This window comes from Balaenoptera musculus, chromosome 2 (genome assembly GCF_009873245.2).
Source record: "Balaenoptera musculus isolate JJ_BM4_2016_0621 chromosome 2, mBalMus1.pri.v3, whole genome shotgun sequence".
Lineage (NCBI taxonomy): Eukaryota > Metazoa > Chordata > Mammalia > Artiodactyla > Balaenopteridae > Balaenoptera > Balaenoptera musculus.
The window spans coordinates 82470788-82482768 of record NC_045786.1 but is presented as its reverse complement, the minus strand read 5'-3'; the positions used below and the strand labels follow the sequence as shown (position 1 = coordinate 82482768).

Genomic DNA, 11981 nt, shown 5'->3' with positions numbered 1-11981 from the left:
ACATAGAGAAAGCAAATAGCAAACATCATTCAAAACTACAAGAGACTAGTTATCTATAATGAAATCCAAGTACAGTAAATATGACTTAATGAAATAACAAATATATTAGTTAGTTCATTCCTAAGTTGATCTGACATGATGGAAGGAGATATTTACTCAATAGAAGCTAGGTGAATAGAAATTTTTTTTGTCTATTTGCTCTATAAGCCTGAGTCCTAATGCCTTGGGAACCCATCCATATGGATATAAAGGTTCCTACAATTGTTTTGTGATTTTTATCTGAAAAGGGTCTTCTTCTTGATACATTTTGTCAGTTCTCAACATCTTTCAGGTATTAAGACACAAAGAAACTTTATAGATTTCATCTGGAAGAAACTTTGTACAGAGTAATACAAAAAATTAGTCATATCAGCATAAAGCATCCATGAATATGTCTATCAACTCATCAGTTCCTGTTATGGGCAAGGGTTTCTTCTGATTTTCAATAAATAATATCATAAATGACCATGTTGAAGAAACACACTGGCATAGATTTTCATTAGCAATATGTTTTGGATGAACATTTTGTATACAGACCTTTTTGTTAAAAACAAGTATAGTCCAAATTATATATTTCACATTTATTTCCTTCTCTCTCTAGCTGTTATTTTGAACGTCACAGAAGAAAGCTCTCCAACTCCCAACCCTCCACCATCATAAACAAATAAAGTAATCCGGTGGTAGAGTAAAAGAAAAACTACCTGCTGTTGATATCAGGAAAGATTGACATAAAAAAATAACTTCTAAAAGCCAGTAAAAATAAATGACATCACAAGCCCTTTGGGGAAGTAACTGAGACATAAATAAAGTAACAATAAATGAAAATTAGTTGAGAAGCACAGTCTCTGCAGATACCAGTCGTCAGATGAGGCTTTCTGAATCATCACAGACCCAACCTAGAATTTGTAACCCCAGAGTTCTAGCGACTGTACACAGTGAAGTTTTAAAATCTTAAACAAGTAATTAGGCAATCAAGACATCTAATGAACTCAGTGTGTAGACAGTACATAACCAGTACTATTCCAGATGCACGGAACAGAAACTAATTCATTACAAGGAATTAATTCATTAAGCCCTAACATTTAGGGCATTAGAGCTTGATTCTCTTGCAGAACCCTGGTTGAGAAGGGCTGCTCAAGAAGGTGTTTGTTCATTTAAAATCAATATCTCATTCCCTTCATGAATATACAAACAGAAACATCCTTAACCCAATACAAAAATTAATATCCCCATGCATCTTTCTTTACCACACAAATACTGAAATAAAGGAAAGTGTGGACTGTTTTCTAAAAAAAATAAAATAAAGAAGGTGTTTGTTCACACATAAGTGGAAATAATTAGCCATCAATGTGGCAACCTGATGACCTTTAACTATGAATCCATCATTATGTACTGGAAACACATTAAGTGTGGAGTTCTGAAAACTTTTATTATTATTTTATTCTGTCAGTTCTTTTAATCTTCTGCCCATAACATCATTGAGAATAAGTAGAATGCAAAGCTTTCCCAGTCCACCTCAAAACAGAAGCTAAAAAGAGAAAGAGAAAAGAAAAAGCAAATGCTTTTTTTAGTTATAAATTCTTGTTTAAGTTCTGATTTCATAGTACAGTGAGTCAGGTGTAGATGATTAAGGAATTAAACAAGTCCAACATAACAGACTCTGAAAAACGTAGACTTCCCCCAAAGACATTTCAATATCTACCTGATACTATCATACACTTATTCCTCTTAAGTATCAATTACTTTCTCCCATCTATGGCAAATGTTATTATAGATCAAAATTCTTTCTTGCACCAGGTAAAGTTTCTAGCAGAACAAAAGACTAGAAATCAAAGAAGGCATTAAATTCACTTTCAGAAGCTAGTTTCCAACACTTTCTCAAGGATCTTCAGGGCCAATCTTGTCTTGGAAGCAAAACTATACAGTGGGGTGAACACGTTGCCCCTGCTCCACTCTGACACTGCATACGTTAGGGTGCCCTTCCTAACATAACAAACCCATAAACGCACTAACGTACTAAAAAACAGACATAGAAGAGCAGCTTCACGCAACTGAAAATACGACTTGGCATTTGTAAAACCCAGTTTTAGATACTTTAAAGACACAGTGTGAAGAACTTATAATATTTTCATACGGTGGAATATGGCCGTAATACACAGAACAAACTTTTTAACATGTGAATAAAATGTGGTCAAAATATAAGTCTACACTGAACATATGTGGAAAAGATATTTAATTGTAAAATAGAAAAGTAGGGCAGAGTACAGTTTTAAGGGTAATTGCTTCTTTATACAGTATAGGTAATCTAGAAGGGTCTTAGGGTTAAACATTTTCATAAAGCAATAAAACATTAAAAAATAAAACAAGAAAAAGGACTTGAAGTTATGTTTACAAAAAAGAAGGAACACTATGTCAGAGTTTAATGTCCATACATTGTGGAATTGAACAATATTGTGATGAGAGCCAGTCACAGCACAGACATACAGCTTTCACAGGGAAAGTAAAAGCTATGTTAGACATATCTGTAGCATCACCATAGTACAAAAAGTTCCTGTTCTACATACAAAAGCAATTTTTTTCCATAAGAATAATTTCCTGGCGGGGGGGGAAATGAGTCCATGAAATATTTCAGAAACCCATATGCTTTGAGTTTTCCAAAAACATTACCTTAAAATCCAGTGCCTTAAAGTGCTTTCATGTGGAAATCATGATGGAAGGCACAGAATAGTTTCACGTCCCCACTATGAAATTTTCAAAAAAGCATAGATTTTGCAGTTTGCAAATTCAAGGTATCTTGTAAGCTGCTCCTTCCAAGAACATTGTCGTTCCAATAAAACCAGCTGCTAGCTTACTTAGTTTCAATGACCTATAGAATAAAAGGGTTTGTTTCTTTCCTAGTAACTTACATCATCTTTGTGGGGAAAATACCTATGCAAGTGATGCATTTTGAAATTATAAAACATGCAGAATATGTACAAACAGAAAGTTTTAAAAATATTTGCTTCATATACATGTAAATCTACTTGGGTATAGCTGAAATTGAACAAATATAAAAATTTGCTTTCTAAAAATTGTTTTCAGAGAATCTGAGACAACTTAAAGCTGTACAAGATTTCCTGGGAGAAATCTTCTCTTCATATAGAAGTTTATACCTACAAGAGTTAATTCCAGCATCAGTCCACCACATAATTATTACACAACATTTGGTCTAATTAACAACGATCACCCTTAAAACTGTTCTGTTTCTGAGAAATTAAGGTTTGTACTAAAATCAAAAAGAATTCACAAAAAACAGTGGCTTATTGTGTTTTGGGATCTCTTCAACAATCTTTATCAACTCATTTGGAACTGTAAAAAACAAAAAAAACTATTTACAGAATTCAGTTTTAAATACATTTCACAACTTCTAAAGTAAAGTTTTATGTTACAAGAATTCAGAGCTCATGGCTTAAGTCCAATTATCAAGCTGCAGTCTCTTTTATTATCCTGTCTTCCCATGACTGCAACTTACTGTGTACAGTTCAAGACTGTATTCTTTCTTGACCAAAAGTAAACTCAAACTATATGTTCATTTCAATTAAACAGCTTCTTTATTAGTCTGAAGACGAGTCATAGCTTCTAATTTCTGTCTGTAGGCCTCTGCTTCCTGTTCTTTCTTTAGAAGTTGCTGTCGATATTTTTGTGCTTCTCGATTAGCTTCATCCAGCTGTTTCTGAAGAGCTTCTCTCTCCTAATTTAAAAAAAAAGTTTTTTTTTTTCAATTGTTGCACAAATACAATAACACATACAAGCATGCATCTTTCAAATAAAAAAATTTGTAGGAGCTAAAAGTAGCCACCTATTGGTATTTCTGAGACATCTTGCCTTTTTCACCAATTCCCTTATAATTAAAGCCCTAATTTCGAGCTCCACACTAAGAGATACAGATTAGTTTCTGACCTCAAGGAAATTATTTTCTAATTAGAAATAAGACTAACATAATGAACCCAAATTGGGTACCTGTACTTTTATACATACTACAAAAACTAGTGAAGAACTTTAACAAGGAAATATACCACCATACCTCTTCACATCTTTATCTGTGATGTTAAAAAGCTACTAATTATAAAAAAATTAATACTTATTGAGCACCCATTATATATATAAACAAGGTGATTTCCAATAACATGTCTCTAAGATAGATATTATGCCCATTTTACAGATAAGGAAAATGATGCTCAGAGACAATGTAGCTTTCTCAGGGTAACACAATAAGGAGTCAGGGTTATGAGGTTCTAATATTACTGCTTTTAAAACTATCTTCCCCGGGACTTCCGTGGTGGCACAGTGGTTAAGAATCCGCCTGCCAATGCAGGGGACACGGGTTCGAGCCCTGGTCCAGGAAGATCCCACATGCTGCGGAGCAACTAAGCCCGTGCACCACAACTACCGAGCCTGCGCTCTAGTGCCCACAACTACTGAAGCCCTTGTGCCACAACTACTGAAGCCCGCGCGCCTAGAGCCTGCGCTCCACAACAAGAGAAGCCACCGCAGTGGGACGCCCTCGCACTGCCACGAGTAGCCCCCGCTCGCCGCAACTAGAGAAAGCTCGCACGCAGCAACGAAGACCCAACGCAGCCATAAATAAATAAATAAATAAATTTTTATAAAAAAAAAAATAAATAAAACTATCTTTCCCTATGATAGCAAGCAAGATTCCTCATCTTTAAAATGAAGAGTGCTGGTCTAGATTAATGTTTCCTAAATTATACCATTTTACAAACCAATGAAATACTAATTTCTCTACTGTGATTCATTATATTATATGCTGTAAAATATATGTATTAAATTCCTGAATAAATTGAGAGGAAAAACACAAATCTGGTGCAGTGTAAGTGGTATTCTTTCTCCTCTCCTCACTCTGCCCCTATACAGCTGCCTAAGGGAAAACACTTCAAAGATTCCTTTCCCTTACCACTAGTAAGCACACGGACAAAAACTCAACTTGCCCAGGTCCAAGCTCAACCTCATTACAGAAGCCCAGGCCTTCTGCTTGGGGTGGGCGCTGAGGGTAGGACTACTAATGACAAAAAGAGGCCAGGTTCACACTGGACAAGACACTTAAAAGAGAGAACTGAAGGTAAAGGCGAGGGGTAAGCAGCTTGCTAGGAAAGAGGACACTGTGGTCTCTTCCACTGCCTCCTAGACCCTTGTCCATTGTGAACACCAAAAGATTCCCTACCCTCCACTATTCACATGGTCCACAAGGAGGAACATGTATAATACTCCTGCCTTCCTGTGATCCCACTGCCTTCCCCACACTGGGAATGAAGCTAGATGTAACATTTCTTTTTCCCATGGGTCCACCAAATGTGGGAGTGATTGATTATACAAGTAGTCTCCAAATCTTCCAATTACACAAAATGTACAAGTAGAAGAAATGCCTAAGCCCTACCCAGCTACCCTTTTCTCCTTACTTCAGGCAAGATGCCAGCCTCACGTAAGCAACTGACACCAGTCCCTGGCAGTGAACTATGCAGGACTTTGGGCACCAGTGGAAGGGTGGGAGCTAGATCCCTACCTCTGGCAGGAGCACTCACAGCCATGCATAAGTGTTTTACACTTTTACATGTACTAAGAAATAAGATTCTTTGGCAGCCAAAGTTTTGAATATGGATAAAAACTTGCCCTGATTTGGCTGGAAATGTTAGAAGAGATTAACTCTAAGGTATCCTCTAGTATTACCTATTTATTCACATTCAGAAACAGCAAGAGATTCACAATTATTTCAGAAGATGAAAGCAGTAAGGAAGATATCTTACACTTCAACTCCAAGCCCAAGCAATATATTATGATTACATTAGGCAAAAGAATAACAGAACAAAGAAAGACTTAGAGTTTGCTTTTTTATTTCCAAACAAGATTCTTGAATTCTGCTTCAGCTATTAGCAATTATCTTTTCACAGTTTTATATGTAATTTTCTAATATTCAAATTTATTTTACTTTAGCTATTATAAAGCAAAAAAACATCATTAAAGTGATTTATCTTCTACCATACCGCAATATAAATTTTAGAAGATAATAATAATACAACTAACAGTTACTGAGCATTTACTATATGCTCACCACTGTACTACTCCTTCACATGCATTCTCATTTAAACCTTACAACACTCTGATAACGTAGGTGCTATTATTTTCCCCTTTTTACTGATGGGGAAGCCAAGCCTTGAAAGGCTAAATAACTTGACCAATCACACTCAGAAAATTATCATTCAAACCTAAATCTGCTTCCAGACTCATATTCTTAACCATTAAATGTTTTTTTTTAAAAAGAGAGAAACTAGGCAGGGTGTATGAGCTCTCTACTTGTCCATTGAGCTGTCCATTTTCTAACTGCCATGGGTCAAATATGATCCTGTTTTTATAAAGTTTTACTGAAATACAGCCATACCCACTCATTTCCAAATTGCCCGTGGCTGCTTTCCTACTACAACTGCAGAACCGAGTGGCAAAACACACATTGTAGGATGTGTATAGGGTTTAGCAACATCCCCAGCCTCTATCCACTAAATGTCAGTGGCATGTCCCTCATTGTGACAACCAGAAATGTATCCAGACATTGCCAAATGTCCCCTGGGGTCAAAATTGCTCCAGTTGAGAAGCACTGCTTTACAGAAACTTTTTGGGTTAATGGCTAAGCAATCACTTAGAAAGGAATATAAAAGTATACCCCCAAGATAACTCTATTGGTCACCTCGGAAAATAAAATCAAAAGAACTACTTATGTACTATAAGGAAATGATTACCTGGTTTTAGAAAACATTGGAGGTCTCTCTTCATTCTGTATCCCCTGCCCACCTCTACCATCTCTACTCACTGTAGGCTTCAAAGTCTCTCTGTAATAGCTCTAACATTGTGCAACTTTGGCTTGAACATTTCCAGTGACGGAGAATAAGACTTCCATTACCAGAAAGCTCTAATTACTAAAATTAAGCCAAAATTAACTCGTGAAGTTCTTTATATCAAGCTAAAATTCCATCTCCCTGAAGTTCTAATCTCCTTGGTTCTAGTTAATTTATATACCTCAATTCATACTTTCTTGTTACTTGCGATTATTCTCCTCGGTCTCTGAAAGACTGTAAGAATGGAATTAGGTTGATCTTTGATGAAAACAGCAATTCTCACTGGTTGTTAGGTAAATAAAGGTACAGCCTGCACATTCATTATTTTGAAAATGTTGAATTGACATAAATCCACTATACTTCAATTAAAAGAAATGTTGAATTGGGTCAGTTTATGTTCAATAAAAATTCAAGTAATTTAAAAATTTTTTATTAAATAGTTAAAGCAAAGTACATGACAAAATCTTTCTCACCTTATATGCCAGAAAAAAAGATCAACTGATTTATCAGTAAAAGACATTAAAGATTTTTAAATAATAAGTATACTGATACCATTCAATGAAATAAATGGTTAGTTTATAAAAACTTCAGTGTACTGCATATCACCTTAAATTCTGAAGAAATGAAACAACTCACCCTCAATAATTAAAGTCACAATTTTATCAAACATTCTGGTTAAACCATGAATCAAATTCTTCTTAACTCAATAATATGTCCTTTGAGATTGTGGCCAAAGATGCACCAATCTTATATGTAAACAAATTTGGGCAAGGATATTTTCTAATAGTCCTCAGTCAGAATTACGTTGCCTTTAGGTGGCATTTTTTTAAATCCTCTCTTTTCTATGATAACAAAGAATTCCTAAATATTCACCAACATCTACTATTCACACATATTAGATATTATGAATGTGTATATAATTAGTATGCTGACTTTTTCAACTCTCATAAAAACCCCAAAATACAGATATTGTTATCTTAAATTCCAATTTGGGAGAAAATAAAACAGGAACTCAGAAAGGTAAGATAACTTGCCTCAAAGCTAATAGGGAGGGGCAAGAGGTGGGATTCAAATCCAGCTCATTTAATTTCAAGTCCAATATTCTTTTCTTTACACTGCAGTTGCTCTTTCAGAGTTATTCAAGAATGATCTTATTTTCATTTGATATAAGTTAATATCAACTTTGGAAAACATAACTTTATTTACAGTCATGTGAGAAAAAAATCTGTGAGGTAATAACTATGGTTTGGTTACACTTACAAACTAGTTTACAATCACAAACTAGTTTGGCAGAGGGAAAAGAAGGTGAATCCTAACAACAGTTAGTCTAAATTTAATTTCCTTAAGGGACTTGAGTGAAATAAGCAGTTACCTATGGCTTTTTACAAAATAACTCAGCTGACAAACGTCAACATTCTTTAAGAGGATCTTCCAGCCCAAATAGGCATTCGCCTTTCACTTTTGAAAGAAAAAAATTTTTTTAGTCAATATATAGTGACATTCCCTTTAGTGACTTGGGAGAATGATGTATGTAAATTTAATAGAAAATAAAGGATGCAGTACAAGAACAAAAGACATTCCAATGTTACCATGATGACAGACTTTGTTACAAACAAATTCTTTACTCATTCATTCATTCATTCAATATTTATTTATTGAAGGCTTGCTATATGTATAAGGCAAAAAAATTAGACAAAAAAGTACTCATTCTATATCAAAACAATACTGTCAGTAATAAATATAAAAGACAAAAAAAAAAAAAAGAAAGAAAAACAAATGGAATTTATTTTGGATGACTGCAGCAAAACACACCGGGTAAAAGACTCCTTACTTCTATTTCTGCAGACTCCACCCGGTTTTCAATTATTTCAATACATTGTCTCTTGGCTGGTGGTTCTTCACTTATAACAGTTTCTTCAGCAATGTCTGTTGCTGGTACTGTTAATACTAAAATGAAAAAACGTACACATTACTTCATTTACAGATAGGTTTAGAAGAATTAAAACTAGTCTTGAGATTGTTGATGCAACTCATCTAAAATAAATATATTCCAAAAACAATAATTTCAAAACACTGATTTGCTTTTTTATGAGAAATGTCCATATTTGTCTTCAACTTCTTGTCTATTTATTGAAAACTACTTATTGTTTAAGGTACCTACTTATTTTTTTTAATTTTATACATAATACATTCATTGGCTCAAAATCAAAATAATACTTAACAAGCATAGTTTGAGAGGTCTGACTTCACACTTGCTAAAACAGATACTTTTACTGGTTGCTTATACATTGTTCTTGTGTTCATTTATGTAAAAACAAACATGAATATACATTCTCCTTTTTCTCTCTCTTACACAAAAGGTAGCATACATACAAAACATATATTCAAACATACATAAGATAGATACATCGTTCTGTGTCTGCTTTTTTCACTCCATATATCTAGGGTATCTTTCACCAACACATAGAGAGCTTTCTTTCATTTAGCTGCATTATATTCCACTGTGAGGATACACCATTATGAACAATGTCTGTTTATAAACTTTGCTTGTTTTTCCACTGGGTTGTTAGACTGTCCCAATTTTTAGTATCTCTTCACATAAATGTAAATATACAGAGAGCGAGAGGCTGTCCTTGCTTTGCATACCAGTGCGGGAACATAAACATGACTGTGCAAGCTAAAACTATGCAAAACAATCTTAATCATCAATGGGAAAAACTGCAACTGTCCTACAGTCTTTAATGTTGTCAAAACATTAAAAACTCTCCTACTGTCATTTATAAATGTAAACAAATAAAAAATAGTAAAACTATCATTTATTTAGTACAATGTAATTAAAAACATTAGAAATATTGAGAATTAAAGTATTTCTTTTAACTCATACCATATTACACTACACTTATAAATTCACTCAAGAAGAGCTGAGAATTATATCTGTTTCACTGAACTATCTACATAGTCTATATATTCATTTGCCAGTTATAATTTTTAAATTATGAAAGCTTTAAAAGTTTATTTTAATATTCAGTAGGTTCCTCTCATTGCTCTTCTTTTCCAGTTATCCTTATTCTTCTTCCCTCCTCCTCCATCAAAATAAACTTCAGAATCTGTTTGGCTAATTCCAGAAAAAGACCTATTGGTCTTTGTTATGGCTTGAATTGTGTCCCCCTCAAAATTTAAATGTTGTTAAGTTCTAACCCCCAGTACCTCAAAATGTATTTGGAGATAGGGCCTTTAAAAAGGTTAAAAAGGTAAAATGAGATTTTGGTTTTATTTTTGGCTGCGTTGGGTCTTTGTTGCTGTGCATAGACTTTCTCTAGCTGTGGCGAGTGGGGGCTACTCTTCGTTGCAGTGCACAGGCTTCTCATTGCAGTGGCTTCTCTTGCTGCAGAGCATGGGCTCTAGGCACGCAGGCTTTGGTAGTTGTGGCTCGCGGGCTCTAGAGCACAGGCTCAGTAGTTTTGGTGCACGGGCTTAGTTGCTCCGTGGCATGTGGGATCTTCCCCGACCAGGGCTCGAACCCATGTCCCCTGCATTGGCAGGCAGATTCTTAACCACTGCGCCACCAGGGAAGTCCAAAATGAGGTCATTTAAGTGGGTCCTAATCCAATATGACTGGTGTCCTTATAAGAGGTTAGGTCGCAGACAACACACACAGACTGAGGGATGACTATATCAGGACACAGCAAGAAGGCAGCCATTTGCAAGCCAAGGAGAAAGGCCTCAGAAGAAACCAAACCTGCCAACACCTTGATCTTGGACTTCCACCTTCCAGCACTGTGAGAAGATAAACTTCTGTTAAGTCACCCAGTCTGTGGTAGTTTGCTATGGCAGCCCTAGCAAACTAATACAGTCTTTTTTTCCTATCACATTACATTTATCAATTAACTCAGGAAGAATTGAAAGCTTTAAAATAGTGAGTCATCCTATCCAAAAACATGTTTCTTTCCATTTGTTCATCAATGAGATTAGACTGTGTGTATAATGTCAGGTTTTGGAAACAATGTTATATCTGCTTAAAACAAATACTTTGAAAGTTTCTTCTTTTCTATATAATTAGAATTAGTTCTTTAAAGTTTTGTGAAAAGTACCTGGGCTTGATCCAAATCTTGGACCACCAGCAGAAGATTTCTGCATAGCTGTGAGAAAAGCCTCCTAGGCTCCACAGGTCAAGGGTTTCTTCCTCCACTGCTATGGCAACAAAATCGTTCCTTGAGACCTGGTCTCTCTGCAGGGCCATACCTCCACTATCACTCTAAACCAAACCTGGTTTAGGAGAACTTCTACCTCCAGCCCTTCCCTTCCCTAATTCCTTCACAGGCCATGAAGAGGCTTGGTCTCTGCAATCCTAGTCATTTTCTAAAAGGTTATGTGTGCACGTACTTTTTCTGGTGGGGGTTGGGGGTGTATAGAGTACTGGGTACAGGGTGATGCTTGTTCAGATAGGAACTTTCTGCACCTTCTCTTTCTGCTTCCTCCAGCTTTCATGCTCTAGTCTATCTTAATCCTCCTTGCAGCACTTCCTACTCAGATTGGGCCCTGTCTTACTGGAAGTGTATATTTATTGCTGATTTCTGAGCTCAACCCCTTTTCTTGATGCACGACTGGGGGTTTCCCTGAGGGTTCTACTGCCCTGGCTTAGATCTTAAGATGTTTTTGGCAAGCACTTAAAGTATGGAATTTTGTGGTTTTCTCAGTCTTTTAGTTTCACTAAACATGAAACTGGGGCTTATGTTTCATCTATCTTATTACTACTCTCTTATTACTCAAAAGGAAAAAATTGGGACAATTATCAACAAAGTTGCTAAAAGTTGTCACTGTTCCTACCATAACTCCTAAGTCCAACTTTTTTTTTTTTTTAATTAATAGCTACTCTATTTATTTATTTATTTATTTATTTTTAGCTGTGTTGGGTGTTCGTTTCGTGCAAGGGCTTTCTCTAGTTGCGGCAAGCGGAAGCCACTCTTCATCGCGGTGCGCGGGCCTCTCACTATCGCGGCCCCTCCCGTTGCGGGGCACAGGCTCCAGACGCGCAGGCCCAGCAGTTGTGGCTCACAG

At 35.8% G+C, this 11981-nt stretch overlaps 1 protein-coding gene across 6 annotated transcripts in view; it reads right to left on the bottom strand.

The window, feature by feature from the left end:
• Positions 1–932: 932 nt before the first annotated feature.
• Positions 933–11981, bottom strand: part of GABPB1 (GA binding protein transcription factor subunit beta 1) — a 69472-nt gene continuing 58423 nt past the window's right edge. For 2 of the 6 annotated variants that reach the window (XM_036842381.1, XM_036842375.1), the window contains exons 8-9: positions 8755–8870; positions 937–3769 (exon numbers count right to left, since the gene is read on the bottom strand). In XM_036842381.1, coding sequence (XP_036698276.1) covers positions 3617–3769; positions 8755–8870 — 269 coding nt within the window. In that variant the 3' untranslated portion in view covers positions 937–3616. Of the gene's footprint in view, positions 3770–8735; positions 8871–11981 lie in introns of all 6 variants that reach the window. The other 4 variants (XM_036842377.1, XM_036842379.1, XM_036842378.1 and 1 more) reach the window with 4 other exon arrangements.